The following is a 17,500-nucleotide window of genomic DNA, read 5'->3' on the forward strand; positions in this document are numbered from 1 at the left end:
TCACACACACACACACACACACACACACACACACACACACACACACACACAGTACACACAGTACACACAGTACACACACAGTCACACACAGTACACACAGTCACACACACAGTCACACACACAGTCACACACAGTACACACAGTCACACACACAGTCACACACACAGTCACACACACAGTACACACACAGTACACACACAGTACACACAGTCACACACACAGTCACACACACAGTCACACACACAGTCACACACACACAGTCACACACAGTACACACAGTCACACACACACACACACACACACACACACACACACACACACACACACACACACACACACACAGTCACACACAGTACACACAGTACACACACAGTCACACACACAGTACACACACAGTCACACACACAGTACACACACAGTACACACACAGTACACACAGTCACACACACAGTCACACACACACACACACACACACACACACACACACACACACACACACACACACAGTCACACACAGTACACACAGTCACACACACACACACACACACACACACACACACACACACACACACACACACACACACACACACACAGTCACACACAGTACACACAGTACACACACAGTCACACACACAGTACACACACAGTCACACACACAGTCAGTCACACACACAGTCACACACACAGTACACACACAGTCACACACACAGTCACACACACAGTCACACACACAGTCACACACAGTACACACACAGTACACACAGTCACACACACAGTCACACACAGTCACACACACAGTCACACACAGTACACACACAGTACACACACAGTCACACACACAGTCACACACACAGTCACACACACAGTCACACACAGTACACACACAGTACACACAGTCACACACACAGTCACACACAGTCACACACACAGTCACACACAGTACACACACAGTACACACACAGTACACACAGTACACACACAGTACACACACAGTACACACAGTCACACACACAGTACACACACAGTACACACAGTCACACACAGTACACACAGTCACACACACAGTCACACACAGTACACACACAGTACACACACAGTACACACAGTCACACGCACAGTACACACACAGTACACACAGTCACACACACAGTACACACAGTACACACAGTCACACACAGTACACACAGTCACACACACAGTCACACACAGTACACACAGAGTCACACACACAGTCACACACAGTCACACACAGTACACACACAGTACACACAGTCACACACAGTACACACACAGCAACGACTCTCTCTCTCTCTCTCTCTCTCTCTCTCTCTCTCTCTCTCTCTCTCTCTCTCTCTCCCTCTGACCATTAGTCAGTTTGTAATTTCAGACAGGCCTCCATTATCAGCTGGAGTCTGCGGCTGTATCACTGATATCCGGCCTGACCTTAATCAAACAGACAAAGCTGAGCGGAGGATGAATGGAGATAATGGCATGGGAATGAACTTTTATGAAATAATAGACTGTCTGGTGTCCATCACACACCTACCACACACAGACAATCTCTCACACACACCCGCGGGCGACTTACAGACTACTATGTATGCAAAGTCCGCTGAGCCACCGTGTCTTCCAGGTGCTGCACTTCTCAGAGTGATATTTAGAGACAGGTTGCAGGCTAGCTGACGTAGCTCAAAGTACTGTTCAGAGCAAGAAGGAGAGTCAGCGTGTCTGGAATGCCTGCCTGGGATGATTCGCACCGACCTTTCTGAATTCCTTCCCCACTTTTAAATAGAACAGAGAGGTGCTTTTGAGTCCATCACCGTCTTGGGGAGCAGTAAACCGTGTCCTTTCATGTTTGTGGTACAGTCATGAATGAAATTGGTTCCACAAATATAGATCAAATCACTTACAATCCAAGTTAATGACGGTATGTGAATACAGCACAAGACACACTCACTTTTGCTACACTTAAAGGAGAGATACAATGCTTCATGCATTTCATTTAGGGGTTCTACAAGAACATGTCTACATGCTTAAATGTTCAAAAAACAACTATTTCTCATACTGCCCATTGCTACAGCGCCTGTATTCTGTCTGATAAACAACGTTTGGGTGCCTGTCTCTTTAAGGCCCCCCTGCCGAAAAATCCAGTCTGCTCTGATTGGTTCGTGTTTCCAGTCTTCCCATGGATGTATAAACCCGGAAGTTGTAATTCCACTGTTTGGCCTCTGTGTAAAACATTTTGCTTCTGACCCTTGTGCTATAAACCCCCTTAAAGCTCCCATGAAGCCATTATCCGGGGCCCCTTCTAGCTGCTGTGTGGCAGCTGGACACCATTAGGACAGTCAGTTCGCTACCTCCACCGATCACACACACACACACACACACACACACACACACACACACACACACACACACACACACACAGGTCCACATACAATGGGCCCTGGTGAGCTTCGTTGTCTGGGCCCCTATTGTGTCTGGGATTGCAACTGTCAGCTGGTCTCACGTATTACAACCAGGTTCTGATAGTCAGTGAAGGAGAAACAGGGAGAACGTGGTCTTTTCTCATGCTTTCAGGGTATTTATTGTGAAAAACCAAGATAAAGTGCATTTTGCATTTGTATAACATGTCACCATTAAATGAATGTTAGACTTTCCATTCAGCATGTCTCTGGAATCGTTTGGTCTCACATGTGTATATTCAGGGCTGTGCATAGCAGCAGAGGATGTGTGGATTGAAGAGGAGGATTTATGCTCCCAGTAACCGTAGATCACAGGACAGGAAGTGTCTCAACATCCCTCTCTTTTGGCACATTTCCCGTCCTTTCCCTGCACATCTCTTGCTCTTTAAATCATCCTCTTGTCCGTGTCAGTTTAAGTTGGTCTCACTGCCTGAATGCTCTCATGTCATTCTCTCACTCAGTGAGCGCTACGCTTATCTCGTATCTCACCTTCCACCCGTCTCCTATGATTGTACGGATCTTTACAAACCTCAGTATTCACACGGACGCGTTGGTTATATTATTTCAACAACACAAGTCTGTGGTGGTTTATGTCTCTCTGCGTTTGCACAGTAGGCGAAATGTGATCCCAGAGCAATTCACACTTTCTACTGCCTTCAGGAAAGGTGGTAGTCCCTCATATGATGTTACATGTTCCTAGGAGGAGCCGAACAACACCATTTCTCAAAGATGAGTCGCATCTTCAAAGGATGCCTTTTAATGGCAAAAGTGGAAAGCTATAACACTTTGACTGGATGTCAACATTGTTAGAGGTAACAGATACATTCTCAAGTCTAAGATTCAATCAGCTCACTGGTGTCAAGACGTGGCATTAATGGCTTGAATCAAACAAAACCTGCTATTTTGCTGTTTTACCTTCACACAGACAGAGAAGGACCACCTCAGTTGACAATAGGCTATGTTAATACCACTGTCAGCTGATTCATAACTCATAGGTGTTATTTAAAGCCCTCTGTCGATACTACTGAATAAGGACATGTCTGTAGAGCCGGTTCCTCAGTGTTCTGTGTTTACAGACAAAGAGCAGGTCTCTCTGAGCGGTGCGTCGGCCCATGATGAATACGGTGAATGATGACAATAAATTACAGCTTCTGTGTCAAATGTTTGTGACACAATATCACGATTACTTGATATATCTGCCTTCACGCAGGAATTGATAGAATACAAATTAATCCCAAATCAACATTTGCTGCGTGGCGGTATTACTCCGCCCCCCCGTGGGGACGTTGAGGAACTACATGTGTGTGCGCGTTACAGTCTACTTCCGCAGAGCTCCAGTTTCCGGACGGACGAATTTCAGAGTGACACTACACGACTGTCATTTAGCAAGGTTGGTGCTTGCGTTTGTGTTGCTTCATGGTCTGTAATCATTGTAGCGTCGTATTGAAAAGATTTTAGGAAATGCATAAACGTCGTATGACCAAACAACAGGCAATAGTTTAACGTTATACTGCAAAACAGGAAAGTGTAACATTGTTGACGTACTAACACAACTACCGTGCAGAGAACACACCTGTGTGTACCTGTGTGTACCTGTGTGTAGTGGCTGTACCGTCATTCACAGTCAGAGCATGACGTGCTGTGATGAGCACCACGTGTAACACCGGTACTGTCTGGTAGATACTGTGAGCTGTTCATACAAGTATTCATGTTGGAGTTGTGTTTAACTGCGTCAGTGCCGGGGTGTTGGTGTTCTGCATGCTGGTCTAGAACAGCCCCAGCTCTGTCAAAGCTTGTAGGGATTCATTAGACTGGGATCTGTTTTTGAGGCCAGTCAGCAGAGCATCTTGGCAATCATCCCTGTCCTCAAACGTTGTTCCTCCTCGTATATGCCCACCACCTTTTTTTTAACATACTAAAATGCATTTCCTCCCACATGTCTCCGTCTCTATGCTGCAGCAGGATGGCGCTCTGTGCAATGAGGCGGCAGCTCCTGAGGAGCAGCAGCTGTGCAGCCTGGACCAGGTAAGGGAGACTAGACCGGCGTGGTTTATACACCGAGACAGTAAACCAAGTCATGAACACAAGAACATCAAGTGTTCTGAGTTGAACCCACGTTATTTGTTTACAAATCACAAACAGGGACAAGTGTAATAACCAAAATGCATGTATGCTGTGTGAGCCTTACTGGTAATGTACCGTATGCATATTGTTGTTGCAGTTAAATCGTCCACAAACAGCTCCTGTGTGTCTGCTAGAGCTGGATCTGAATACTGACGAGCTGCGATTGATTAGATCTGAATAAACTTTGTACACGTTGTTCCTCGAAGGCTGCTGCTGCAGAGACAGAGCAGCGGCTGTGTGTACTCCGGCGAACACGGCTTCCACCAGCAGCAGATCACAGAGAAGCTGCAGGCCTTTCCTGGAGGCTCCGTAGACCTGCTCAAACAGGAGTCTGGCATCGCTGTGCTGACCATCAACTACCCGTCCCGCAGGAATGCCTTCTCCGGTAAGGTGACAATGGTACATTTAACACCGTGTATTTCTTCACCATTGATTAGTGCAGAAATGGTATCCTCCGGATGAAAGTCATTCGTAAACACATTTACAGCCCGGTTGTGTTCTTCCTTCCTCTCAGGCAGTATGATGGTGGACCTGGAGGAGAGGGTGAGCCAGCTGGAGAGCTGGACGGACGGCAAAGGCGTCATCGTTCAGGGCGCCGCTGGAACCTTCTGCTCTGGATCGGACCTCACTGCTGTCAGGGCGATATCTAACCCACAGGTAGCAGAGCTCTTTAACGCAGAGGGTTCTCAGAGGAGAACATTAAGGGAAGGCTTACTACCGTTAGTACTCTTAGATGCCATTAGACCGATTTGTATTCTAATGCTTCTCAATCTAAATACTTCAAACCTTTTTCACGCTGATTAAAAGAGGCCCATTTCAATTTAAATCAGATTAATATTCAGACACCGTATTCTTGTTTTATTGTCATCATCTGTAGATGATACGGCACAATGTGTTCATCCATAGCTAGTTATTTGGCTGAGCCCCTGGCAGAGGGTCACTGTGAGGATCACTGCTTTAACGTCTCTTTTTGCTGGTGCTATCTGCAGTCAGTCTGTCTGCATCTCTCTCTGCTTTTGCCTTGTAGGATGGGATGGAGATGTGTATGTTCATGCAGAATGCTCTCACAAGACTACTCAGGTATTGGGCTCTCATTTTCCTCTCAACTAAATCAGCAGCGACCCGTTTGAGCTGTTCTATGATGTGCACTACAGCATGCTGACAGAACGGTGTCCTCAGTGCAGGCTGCCTCTGATCTCTGTTGCTCTGGTGGAGGGGAGGGCTCTGGGCGGAGGTGCAGAACTCACCACTGCCTGTGATTTCAGGTGAATTAAAGAATACACCGAGGATCTCTTTTACACCGTCGCCTTTCATCCGAAGGTTTTCTAATAATGTGATTCACGTCTGTCCTCTGCGTCTCGCAGGTTGATGGCGTCTGGCAGTGTGATCCAGTTTGTCCATAAACACATGGGCCTGGTCCCAGGCTGGGGCGGCGCCGCTCGACTTAGCCGCATTGTCGGAAGCCAGAACGCCCTGAAGCTGCTTGGCGGTTCTCTGAAAGTGGATCCCGAACTTGGCCTGCAGATTGGACTGGCGGATGGAGTGCTGGAGGTCCCCCGGGCAGAGGGGGGTGCGGGGGTTGTCCTGCAGCAGGCCGAGGACTGGCTCAGCCACTATACGAAAGGAGCCGCCCCAGTGATCCAGGCTGTGAAGAAGGTCGTGTTGTCAGGGAGGGAGCTCCCTCTGTCGGAGGCTCTGAGGACTGAGAAGGACGTATTTGGGACGGTGTGGGGCGGTCCGGCTAACCTGCAGGCTCTGGCTAACGAGTCCAAACACAGATGAGCTCCTCAGATCAGCTAAGAAGCCCCGATCAGGCCACTGCTCCAGACTGACTCAACAACAAACGTAGTCCTGTGATGTGCTGAAGACGGTAACACAGCTGCTCATGTAAGGTGGACTCTGGGAAGGAGGAGTTGTGTGATGAAAGGTTTCTTCTTTGTTGGTAAGGACTACGAACTTTATCATTTCAATAAATCAGCTGGGGCATTGCCTCTGATACAATAACACGAGATCCATCGCTGTCACATACTTTAATGGCTGTGATTTATTATTCAACTGACATCATACCAACGTATCAACTGTGAATACGCTGATATGATGTTATGGGTATTTTATATTTTCAGTATGGATGAAAACCTAAAGAACTCCGTCCTCTTCTGTCCCCATTAGTCAAGCAAATGATCTCCTGGTCCCCAGAAAACGTGATTATGGTTATGATTAGATCATGGCTGAAGCAGACAGACAGCAGTTTCTACTGATGAGGTATAACATGCATGAGGCATCGCGACCAGTGTCATGCTGCTGCACGTCTTTCCTCTTTACTGCAGGTTTGTAGGTTGGTGTCGGTGCTTCTTTGAGGCCTTGATGGTCTCCTCTCCCTCCGCTCTACTGGAGGCTCTTACTGTAGCTGTAGGTCAGAGGGATCATTTGCTCACAATGGCTCTTGTCTATGCTTGTGGAAAGATGCTGAGGCACAGCGATACATTAGACAGTTAAAATATGTATTTCTAAGGTTTGGCACCAATCTGTAGCTCATTTTTCATTTCACACTTAAAAGTAGTTCGTTCTGCAAGCGAGACGCTGCAAAAGCTACAAAAGTGCACCGACTGAAACGTCAAGAACAGGACGGATCCCTGGAGGATGCCCGGCCTTTACCTCCCGTTCCCCCTGCAGAGGTCATGCTTCCTGGGCAGACGCCCAGCTGGAGCGCCGTGGTCAGAATACCAAATACCTCCAAGGTGAGCCTCGTTATGATATGCAGCTCATAAACACTTTATATGGTGTCCAATGAAATAAAGAGAGGCTGTACTGCAGAGTGTAGTTCTGGATTGGTTGCATCTATCTTGATCATGCATTTAAAACAACTCGGGGAAACCACAATGACTTTTCCTAATTCTGCACTGAGCAGTTTAAGTACGTGTGCTTAGTTAAAGTCTTATTGTGGAAGCTTTGTTAAAAGAATAGTTATTGAATATTTCAGCTTGTATCCAGTGGGAGGGATGATTTTTTTCCCTTCCCCAATAAAACACCTTGAGGTGGTGCTGTGGAGGAAAAGGGCTGACATGTGACTCACAATGGGCCCTTTGATAGTTCTACTTATGTAACAATATTAAACGTATATTTAAATATAAAAACCCCTATCACACGGTAAATAAAGAATACACCAATAATCAGGGACGAGAGCACAAAAATATCATTTTAGGATGATGAAATGACAATTTATTCTTAAATTACAAACCATGTAACAAAAAAAGTTGCCAAGCAAAAACTGTTACACAAACGTTATTCTTCAGAATGAGAAGTCTACGACTGAGCTGATGATGTAAGAGATATAAAAATGACAGAACATGACGTGTCTGCAGCGTGGCCCACAGCAGCGCCTCGTCATTGTTCTGACCGCCTCAGACGTCACACAGACTCACAACCAGAAGACACAAGAAACAAAAAGCAAACTCAACCCAAAAATATCAATTGTCATCATCCTGCCGCCCAGTAGTGATTAAGTAACTCTCTCTTCAAACATGCACGAATCACAAAACTTTAGAAACACACCAATTGAGAATACTTGAGTCAGGGACAATAAGAAGACTGGTGAGGCTGCAGAGGCCTCACAGCTCCTAAATGAAAACACTGACACGTCACATTAATATGCCAATCATTTAACGCTGGGAAAGGTTCAAATCAATTCAATATGTACTTTAATAATTCACATTCATCTAGAACAGGGTTTGTAATCAATACAGATTTTAGTAGCCTTCGGTTAACTGCAATCAAATCAAAAACAAACCATCAGCAGGTAGCCAGATCACCCTGTGGCTCTTGAGTCACAATGTTGGAGCACATTATTGAAGAGCAAAGTGTTTCCTTTCTTCATCCGGATAAACGACCTAAAGGTTTTCTTCCAACCGCGATCTGCTCTGAAACGACACAACTCTCAAAGTCGACGGATAAATGTCAGCCTTTGGAAGGAAAGCCTTCATAGTTAGTTCAATCTGAAGTGAGAGAAGTCAGTTAGGTAGAGAGTGGAGGCTGGGAACTAGCTATTCTCAGGGATTAAGTTCTTTGCGAGAGTAGTCGGACGACTTGAGCTCTAACGAGCCCACGTCTGTGCGCTATGTTAGCGGAGAGAGTTAAAGTGTAATGATTAGAATGCAGCTGCTCACGATAAAGAGATCCATTGTCAGGAGTAACATCCCCATTTATGCTCTCTCCCTCGACTGTCACAGACCCTCTGGGTAGGAGGAGAATCAATGTCAACACCGGACTACCTTGGATCGGCAGAAGCAGGGTGGAAAGTCATTTTTACCTTTTTAACAGCTGACCACCACAATAAGTATGTTCCCTCACACGATGTGCTGGATAGACAATTAAGAGATGTCACGGCTCACAACAACATGCTGTATCATCCGACTCGTTGACAAGCTGTGCCTCCCGCCTCAGTACTAGAACACGCATCAGTACTTCTACTTCTCTATGTATTAGATGAGGCTGAAAACAAACCATACAGATACATCCAGATTATTGTGAGCAAAATAGAGATGCCAAATTTGATTAATACAATTTTTGTTGTTTACCTATAAACAACATGGGAGTACGTAATGTTTAATTTCTCTTTTACCGAGCAATTTACCCAAATCTGATCCGTGACAGAGTAAACAACAGCATACAGTGAGGAATAAATTAATGAAATGGAACATAGCAATTTGGTGACGATGGCATCGTTGAGGACTTCACACTTCAGTCACTGTGCACTGGCCATCGGGCATTCTGGACCTTCCACTGCTACTGGATGAAGAAGGAGGCGAGGCAGACTCGGCACCAGGAGGGGATCTGTCCTCTGGGTTCAGTCTTTGCCCCCGCGGCCTGTCCTCCCAGGGCTCTACGCGCTCTCCATCTCCCCCCTCCTCTTCTTCATCCTCCTCGTCGTCGCTCCAGTCTCCAGAGCCAGACTCATCCACAGAGGTGTGAGGGTCAGAGGACCTGGAGGGTGAGGCCTCCTCTTCCTCATCTTCTTCCTCACCTTCCCCAGCCTCAGACCGCTCATGAGGAGGTGTGGGCCTAGGGCTGATTTGCAGTTGGGAGAGAGTATCCTCCAGAGTGGGGTTGCTGCTGCCAGGCTGACCACCAAGGGAGGTGGGAGGTCTGGCAGCGGCTGGAGGGGCTATAACAGTAGGGGGGATACCTGTAACCTGCTGCTGCACACCTGCTACTGTCATATCAGCCCCGTCAGCAGAGTTTTCTCGACCGGCTGCCCCAATGGCCGCAGTAACACCCTCGGTGTCGAAGCGCAGTCCCGCCACTCCCTTCTTGGGGATATCCAAAACGTCCCTCTTCATCTTGCGCCTGCGACCGTGCTCATTGCGCCTGTACTGCACCATGTTCTCCAAGTCAGCTACATACAAAAACCCAGCAATCAGCATTTCAGCGGTTTTCTTGCCCTTGGAAAAAGCGTCCTCCAGCTCGCGGCTGGTTCGCTCATCGTACTGCCACCAACCATTACGGCCCTCATAATACCAGGCGTGATCACTTGTTGCCCCACCCCGACCTCCCGCCGACGCCTTCAGCTCCTCCGGAGAGAGAAGCGTGGGCCTCTCCAGGAAGTCGTCCGGTACTTCCTGTCTACAGAGAGCACAGCGTTTGCTCTGCCAGGATGCTCCTTTCACACACAGGAAACAGAAGACGTGATGGCATGGCAGTTGGACTGGGTGGACGCAGCTCTGCAGACAGATGGCACACTCCGGTACAGGCAGGGCTGGGGATGAGTTACTGGAGCCAGAGCATGAGGATTCTGCACTGTTCCCACTTCCACCGCCACCGTTGTTGCCTTTCTTACCGGATGGAAGCGAGCTGACAGAGTGGTCTACCTCTCCACAACTAGCCATCCTTAGGAAGTACTGAGGAAAGGGAACAATTGTAAATACGTTGTACATATAGTGAGCATGTTAGGGTTATACGGTCTAGTTAGATACATCATCTGCAATGACAGCACTGTTTTACTGCTGGTGTCATGATCACATTTAACACTCGGCCACTAAATAGCAAACAGTCCAAGAACGAACAAACTAAGAATTCTAAATATCACACCATACTATAATCTATATGCCATCTCTAACCTCAGACACGGCTGACATTTGATACTTACCGGAAGTGCCTTAATACTGATTTATCATGAGGAGAGCTGACGGACCGTCAAGCCTGCCACTGCCTACAGGGAGAGGAGCAGATGGTGAAAGTAAGTACAGTTGTGATACACAGTATCAAGCTATTTCTCATGTAAACGGCATCTCATGTGACGAACAAGCTGGACTTTTAACCTGATGCTAAAACGGATTAGCATTAGCTACTAATAAGCGTTAATTAGCTTAACGCTAGCTATGACTGAAATGTTACTTGAGTCTGTGGAACAAAACGGGCGGCTCTGTTAACTGTGACCACAACAAGTTAACTGTGTCAGCTAGCTAACTGTTACACGGCTAACGACACTCGGAAAACCCACTGCTAACGATGTAGTATTGACACTAACGGTTAAAGTAACTGGTGACAGTCTATTAGCAAACTAGTTTAGCTAACGTTAGATACAAAATGGCTACGAAAAGCCAAGCAGTTTGTTGTTAAGTACGAACAACGGAACAGAGGGATCAGAACAATACAACCTGTTGTGGCTAACGCTGGCTAGGCTATGGTAGCACTCTGACTCCAGCAAATAGACGGAGTTCATCTGACGGCGCTAGCTTATTCTAGCAGGACGACACAAACTGCGACTATTTCCTCACGACAGAGACAATGAACCGGCTGCGCGGGTACCGTACCGTTAAATGTAGCTGTGTGGGTCTCGTGCGCAGTCACAATTATTCGTGTAACGGCGCTGGTTTCTTACGCTAGTTCACCGACCTCCAACGTTAACAGGCTTTGTTTTCCTCCGAAAAAGGAGCCGAGATAAAGACGACGACGTAAGAGTACGCGCTGACGCAGATCTGACGTAAAATCACGCGGCGCTTATATTCTGCGCATGACAGCTAGCTTCACTTCCTGTTGGCTCGTGGCTAGAGGACGTTGGTGTCACAGACGAGAGAGGCTCAGCAAGCGTTTTTATTTTCACCAAAGCAAGAAAAGAAGCAACAAACACAATGTTTGCCCGTGCCGTGAGACCGACCGTGGGCCTGGCTCGAAGCCTTTCCACCTCGTCACAGAACAACGCCAAGGTGGCGGTGCTCGGAGCGTCAGGCGGCATAGGCCAGCCGCTGTCTCTGCTACTCAAGAATAGCCCTTTGGTGAGTCAACTCTCGCTGTATGATATTGCCCACACCCCCGGCGTCGCTGCAGACCTCAGCCACATCGAAACAAGGGCCCATGTGACCGGCTACATGGGTCCCGATCAGTTAGACGCGGCTCTGCAGGGCTGCGAGGTCGTGGTAATCCCCGCCGGTGTGCCCAGAAAACCCGGCATGACCCGCGACGATCTCTTCAACACCAACGCCACCATTGTAGCCACCTTGGCCGATGCCTGCGCCCGCAACTGTCCCGAGGCTATGATCTGCGTCATTGCCAATCCTGTCAACTCCACCATACCTATTACATCAGAGGTCATGAAGAAGCATGGCGTGTACAACCCCAACAAAGTGTTTGGTGTCACGACCCTGGACATTGTCAGAGCAAACGCCTTCGTGGCAGAGCTTAAAGGCCTTGACCCAGCTCGTGTCAATGTGCCGGTCATTGGAGGTCATGCTGGGGTCACCATCATCCCCCTCATTTCCCAGTGCACACCAAAAGTGGAGTTCCCTGCTGACCAGTTGGCTGCTCTGACCGGCAGGATCCAGGAGGCCGGCACAGAGGTGGTTAAGGCCAAGGCCGGAGCCGGATCCGCTACCCTCTCCATGGCCTATGCCGGTGCCCGATTCACCTTCTCCGTGCTGGACGCCATGAACGGAAAGGAGGGTGTGGTGGAATGTGGGTATGTCAGATCTGAGGAGACGGAGTGCAAGTACTTCTCCACGCCTCTTCTCCTGGGGAAGAACGGCATCGAGAAGAACCTCGGCCTGGGCAAGCTGACCGCCTTCGAGGAGAAGCTGGTCGCCGACGCCATGACTGAGCTGAAGTCTTCCATCAAGAAGGGCGAGGACTTTGTGGCTAACATGAAGTGAACAGGGGGCATTACGTCAGTTGAAAACAAAGAGCTGTTGTGAATGATAGTTTGTTCCGTCTTAACCTAAGAGGCATCTGGGTAAATCTCAAGATCTGTCAGTGTTTCCCTTTTTGTTTTTGTTTTACCAGTCGGGTCATCTTGATTCAGAAGTCCTGGTTTTAACCGAGCTCCTACGTATCATCTCCCTCACCTGTCCAAACACGGCTTTGTCTTGCACTATGATTACTGTACTGTGACTTCTATACATATTTTGCAATTGTCAAATCTAAACAAAATTTCATATATTTTCATGTAAAGACTGCATTAGGGGGGGGGGGGGGGGGGGGGGGGGGGGATTTTTCTGCTTAATGACTGAGGAGGAAATACTGTCAGCCTGCCTGTTGATGCAAATAGATGTTGAGCTACTGATGAGCAATGTACTCACTCCACCAATAAAAAGTTTAGCTTAAAAAACAGATTCTTTTCTTGTTTTTTCTTACACTAAATGAATTAGTCTCGACTGTACAGCTGAAACACTGACCGGGTTTATAGGGCTGTTCATTTTTCATGAGACTAATCCAGATAAAAGGGATCACCTTCACTTCTCATGTCAAATCTGGTTCATCGGCACTGAAATAGTATAGATATGGGTTAAAATGTAACTTTACACTTTGAATTCTAGTTGAGGGAAGTTTGAGCTACATGTTGGTAACTAACAAACAAAACAATAATCTCAACCGTGCATTTAGACTTTCAGAATGACAGCAGGTCGCACTACTGATGTCTTTATTCTGCATGTGTTATGATTCACATGTGGAACAACGTGGAGCTGCTCCTGAGTCTCCCTTTGCATTTACTCTGAAGGTTTTAGGAGACTTGAAGTGGATCGCACACGATGGCAGTTGGATGAGAAAGCAGACGCAGGTACAAACCCATTATAGTTTTATTTGACATACAGGTGCTTTTGGTTCCTAGTCGAGGAGCGTTACTGAAAGCACAGATTCCATTTACACAAAAAGAAAAACCAATGGTAGATTAGATTCCTCACTCGTCTGGATAAAACTATCTTTTGTCCGAGACAGAACACGTGTTAATGGTTTTCAGTCTGTGACCGCGCGGCTTCGCTTCACAGCAGGTCCTCCTACGTCTGTCACTCCGTGATTATGAAGATGTCACGAGATGGCAACAACAAACTCACTTTACAAATTCTGCACCAAATAAAATAAAGTAAAGATATCTAAAGATCGGGAACGACAATAATAGACAATTGTTCTACATAATGTTGCAAAATCTACATTCAAAAAATCAAGACGCGCAATGTTGTACCAGGGCCCCATTAAATAACCATATCAACAAGCACATAGTAGAACGTCTCTGTCCGTCTGTCCGCCGGTCCTCCACGCAGTCAGACGTTTCTCACGCTGTCCTTCAGAACCAGCAGCAGTCTCAGCAGTGTCTCCTGCTCGTCTCAACAGAGCCACTCTCTCTGTGGTGGAAGTGAAGGAGGAGGGGGAAAACAAATACTTATTTTTTTGAAGTCCATAGTGGCCCGAGCCTTGTGGCTGAATGTGCCCTATCCCGCTTGTGCATAAACATTATATTCAAATCATACAGGTAGCAGCAACACCCCTGCAGAGAGGGGTCGAGGGGGGGTGAACGGTGGGTGAGGATGGGGGAGTGAGGAGGATAACAGGCGGAGGTCGGGGAGGCGCTGGACTCTGTCTGTCCAGAGCTCTACTGTACAGGGCTGTCTTCGGGGGACACCGGGTCTGTGTCGTGGCCCCTGCGATGTCTGTGCTCAGTTTTGTTCCTGTTATCAGAGTCTTCGCGTTCACCTGTGTCCCTCTCCCTCTCCTGCTCCCGTTCTCTCTTCCGCTCCCGGCGCCCCTCTTGGTTCTCCTTATCTTTCCGGTTGTTGCGATTCCTCCGTTCCCTTCGCTCATTCTTCTTCCGTCCTCCTGGAAGTTAAGAAAAAAACGTAACAAAGATTAGTGAAGCGGGGGAGAGGGCCGAGCTCGTCATCTCCCTCCCCCATCAACGTCAGGAGGTAGTACTCAGTGAATACACATTTTACTTTGCATCATTTTCAGAATCCTTTCATACTGCTTATCCATATCTCTCAATAAGAATGTTGTATCATACAATGCAATGAACACAGCCATAGAAACATCCAAAATACAGGTTTACAAGTCAAGTAGTCCCAATTAGTATGCGTTTGCCACTTAAGAAGTCAGTTTACAAGTGGCATATATGATAATATAATGAATGTATGTCATATTTCAGCTCGGGAGCATCAAAAACTCATGTTCCAAGATGACTTCTTATAGTACTTTGCTGTGGCTAAAAAGATTACAGCTGCTGTTGATTTTTGTCTGGGGTTCATAGCCTTAAATAATCTATTCATTGGCTGTGAGTAATGAAAAACACCGGTTGTCGCAATGCTCAGTGTTGACCACTAGAGGCCAGTCTTCACCCACAGACGGCGGCCCGCTCCCTGTGACGAGCAGACCTTTGTCCAAAATAGAAAACCTTTAAATAAGCCCCTAATTTATCTGTTCTTGCAACACCATCTCATAAACAAAACCAAGGGTTTCGGAATGCTGAAGGTTTATCTCTGCTCGGGCTACAGTTATTAATGATAATAACAAGATCAACCCCCAGGGAGGTTGGAGACGGGACCTGCAAGTGAAAGCAGAGGAGGCCCTTTCCTGTTTTTGTACTGCTGCTGTTCATGTGTGAGTGGAACGGAGCAGCACGGCCTGCTTGGCTGGGTGGCTGGCCAGTCGGGGATTGTGAAACTGCTGAAGTAGGCAGTAGGCACAGACACAGGGAGAGAGGGAGAGAGAGATAAAGGGAGGGAGAGAAAGAGATCTCTCTGTCTCTCTCCCGTTCAGCCCCCTACGCTCATCCTCTCGCTCTCTGTCTTTTCATTAATCAAGCCAGGGCTCTGGTTGGACCATGGGCCGCGCCTGACCCACACATTCTGGGCTAAAGATAACGAGCTCTACCTGCCCACTGTGTTTAATCTTCCTCTAGAAATAATGAAAGAGGACAGGAGGTCAGGGGACGGACTTGTGCACGTGTGAACAATGTGCTCAAACGCAGTACGGACGGCACAGTTCCATTGCAAGACGGTGAAAAGTTACTGAAAAAGAATCAAAGAGTAAAGAGCGGTGGGTCCATGGATGGATGGATGGATGGGTGGGTGGATGGATGGGTGGATGGATGGGTGGATGGGGTAATCTGGTGCATTGACTCATTCAGGGTCTGCCCCCTGTCCTCTATAAACACAGGAAGTCCCCTTCGCTCTCATTGTTTTCTCTGTCCAGACACCATTTACAACTATTTACAAGTTCAGTGGATTAGTCATACTGTAGCCGCCGCGCTTTTGTCGAGCCAGAGGAGAAACCTAATCCATGCCAGTGTTGAGATGATTAGGAGAGTGTTTATCAAACCAAGCCGCGTTTGGTTAGCTGGAACCGTGTCCGATGGACTTTCTGTAAACTGTTTAATGACATGTGTGTAATGGTCCCCAAATGAGACACCTTCGGAGGTTTTTGACATTAAGCACATTCCCAAGAGCCAAGTTTTAATGAATAATGCTGGAGGTTAGTGGGAGGTTGGCTTTGGGGACAACACATGAATAAAAAGTGGAGGACATTACCTATTAGTCCTGTTTTGGCCGAGACGTATATGTTGTGAGAATGGAAAAGTGCTACACAGATTTATTTCATAGACAGACGCTTAGTGAAGTTGTTTTCAGGGGAACAGATGTGTCTTCCAATTGCTCTGGAATCCAACGATTTGGCACAGTTTGCTTTGTACAGACAGTGAAAGTAGGCTTTGTAGGATAGTGCATTTGTACAGGCTGTATTCAGTGTTTGATGTATTTGCATGAGTAATGAAGAAATGCATTGATACTGTGTTATTTAAATCAATAAGTCACTGTAGTGACGCTGTTCATCAAGTGAAATGGTCGTGTTTGGACTGTTACATGTATGTTGTGAGGGCTTCCTATTGTTACAGGTTGAATTAATGCAGTCAAAGGGAGATGATGCATCGTCACGGTGATACTGAGACCAGCGGCCCGGTGCAGAGACTTCCTAATGTCTCCACTGGCTGCCTGGGAATAGCTACAGCAAGTAAGTCCCCGTGAAGCCACAACATGCTGCTGTTACGTTTGTGTTTGTGTTGAGAATAAGCAACAGAGGCCCGATGTGTTAAACAGAGCTTCAGGAGGGCTGCTAGGTGGGATTGATTTCCCTAGTTCTGTGTCGTAGTCTTAGTCTTCTGGCTCTAACAGACAGATGTGAGAATGGCGTCTATCGTTTTAATCTAATTCTTGCAAGATTGCAAATAAACGTATCTCCCAAAAATGTCAAACTACTCCTTTTAATGTGGTTTCATGTGCCACAACTGTGAAGCCACTGAAACACTTGAGTCTATTTAGTTGTGTAGCAAAAGCTCATAAAAGTGAGTACAAATATACAACACACATAAAGGTGCAATGAAAGAGAGCGCTCGTAAATCTCTGTGGTCGCTCACGTATACTCTACTGTGCATGCTCCACTTAAGACGCCCTCGTTCGTAGTGAGACTACATACTCTGAAAAAGATGTATTATGACCAACACAGCACAAATATTGACATTCATTTCAAACTATGGTGAATCTGGAACCAATTAAAGAATGGTCTGTAACTTCTCTTATGTTCCACATGTAATTAGTGCCACATTAAGTATTTGTCATCAGTGCAACTGAAGAGCATTTGCTGTAATGTCTAGCTAATCC

The 17,500-nt window shown here is 47.0% G+C and overlaps 4 protein-coding genes across 6 annotated transcripts in view; 2 read left to right on the forward strand and 2 right to left on the reverse strand.

Annotated features, from left to right (window-relative positions):
- The first annotated feature begins 3,793 nt into the window (after positions 1–3,793).
- echdc1 (enoyl CoA hydratase domain containing 1) lies at positions 3,794–6,593 on the forward strand. 3 transcript variants are annotated; one of them, XM_068735596.1, is made up of 7 exons: positions 3,794–3,855; positions 4,425–4,490; positions 4,796–4,974; positions 5,104–5,246; positions 5,617–5,669; positions 5,774–5,854; positions 5,954–6,593. In XM_068735596.1, the coding sequence occupies exons 2-7, from the start codon at positions 4,429–4,431 to the stop codon at positions 6,369–6,371; spliced, it is 936 nt and encodes a 311-aa protein (XP_068591697.1). In that variant the 5' UTR covers positions 3,794–3,855; positions 4,425–4,428; the 3' UTR covers positions 6,372–6,593. The 3 variants fall into 3 exon arrangements, with proteins under 3 accessions (XP_068591697.1, XP_068591696.1, XP_068591698.1); XM_068735595.1 differs by lacking the exon at positions 3,794–3,855 and having other exon boundaries at positions 4,402–4,490; XM_068735597.1 differs by lacking the exons at positions 3,794–3,855; positions 4,425–4,490 and having other exon boundaries at positions 4,911–4,988.
- A 1,189-nt stretch (positions 6,594–7,782) lies between these two features.
- Positions 7,783–11,530, reverse strand: LOC137890929 (E3 ubiquitin-protein ligase rnf146-like). Its single transcript, XM_068735293.1, has 3 exons — positions 11,399–11,530; positions 10,732–10,794; positions 7,783–10,483 (listed from the first exon to the last, which is right to left on the reverse strand). Exon 3 carries the CDS (start codon positions 10,469–10,471, stop codon positions 9,320–9,322), a length of 1,152 nt encoding a protein of 383 aa, XP_068591394.1. The 5' UTR covers positions 10,472–10,483; positions 10,732–10,794; positions 11,399–11,530; the 3' UTR covers positions 7,783–9,319.
- Positions 11,531–11,606: 76 nt separating this feature from the next.
- On the forward strand, positions 11,607–13,187 carry mdh2 (malate dehydrogenase 2, NAD (mitochondrial)). The gene has a single exon (XM_068735294.1). The coding sequence runs from the start codon at positions 11,717–11,719 to the stop codon at positions 12,728–12,730; it is 1,014 nt and encodes a 337-aa protein (XP_068591395.1). The 5' UTR covers positions 11,607–11,716; the 3' UTR covers positions 12,731–13,187.
- A 340-nt stretch (positions 13,188–13,527) lies between these two features.
- Positions 13,528–17,500, reverse strand: part of rspo3 (R-spondin 3) — a 13,868-nt gene continuing 9,895 nt past the window's right edge. Inside the window, exon 6 of the mRNA XM_068736358.1 lies at positions 13,528–14,669. Coding sequence (XP_068592459.1) covers positions 14,446–14,669 — 224 coding nt within the window. The 3' untranslated portion in view covers positions 13,528–14,445. The remainder of the gene's footprint in view (positions 14,670–17,500) is intronic.

Source organism: Cebidichthys violaceus, unplaced genomic scaffold (genome assembly GCF_023349555.1).
Source record: "Cebidichthys violaceus isolate CVI_PGR_0920_01 unplaced genomic scaffold, fCebVio1.0.p SCAF_7, whole genome shotgun sequence".
Lineage (NCBI taxonomy): Eukaryota > Metazoa > Chordata > Actinopteri > Perciformes > Stichaeidae > Cebidichthys > Cebidichthys violaceus.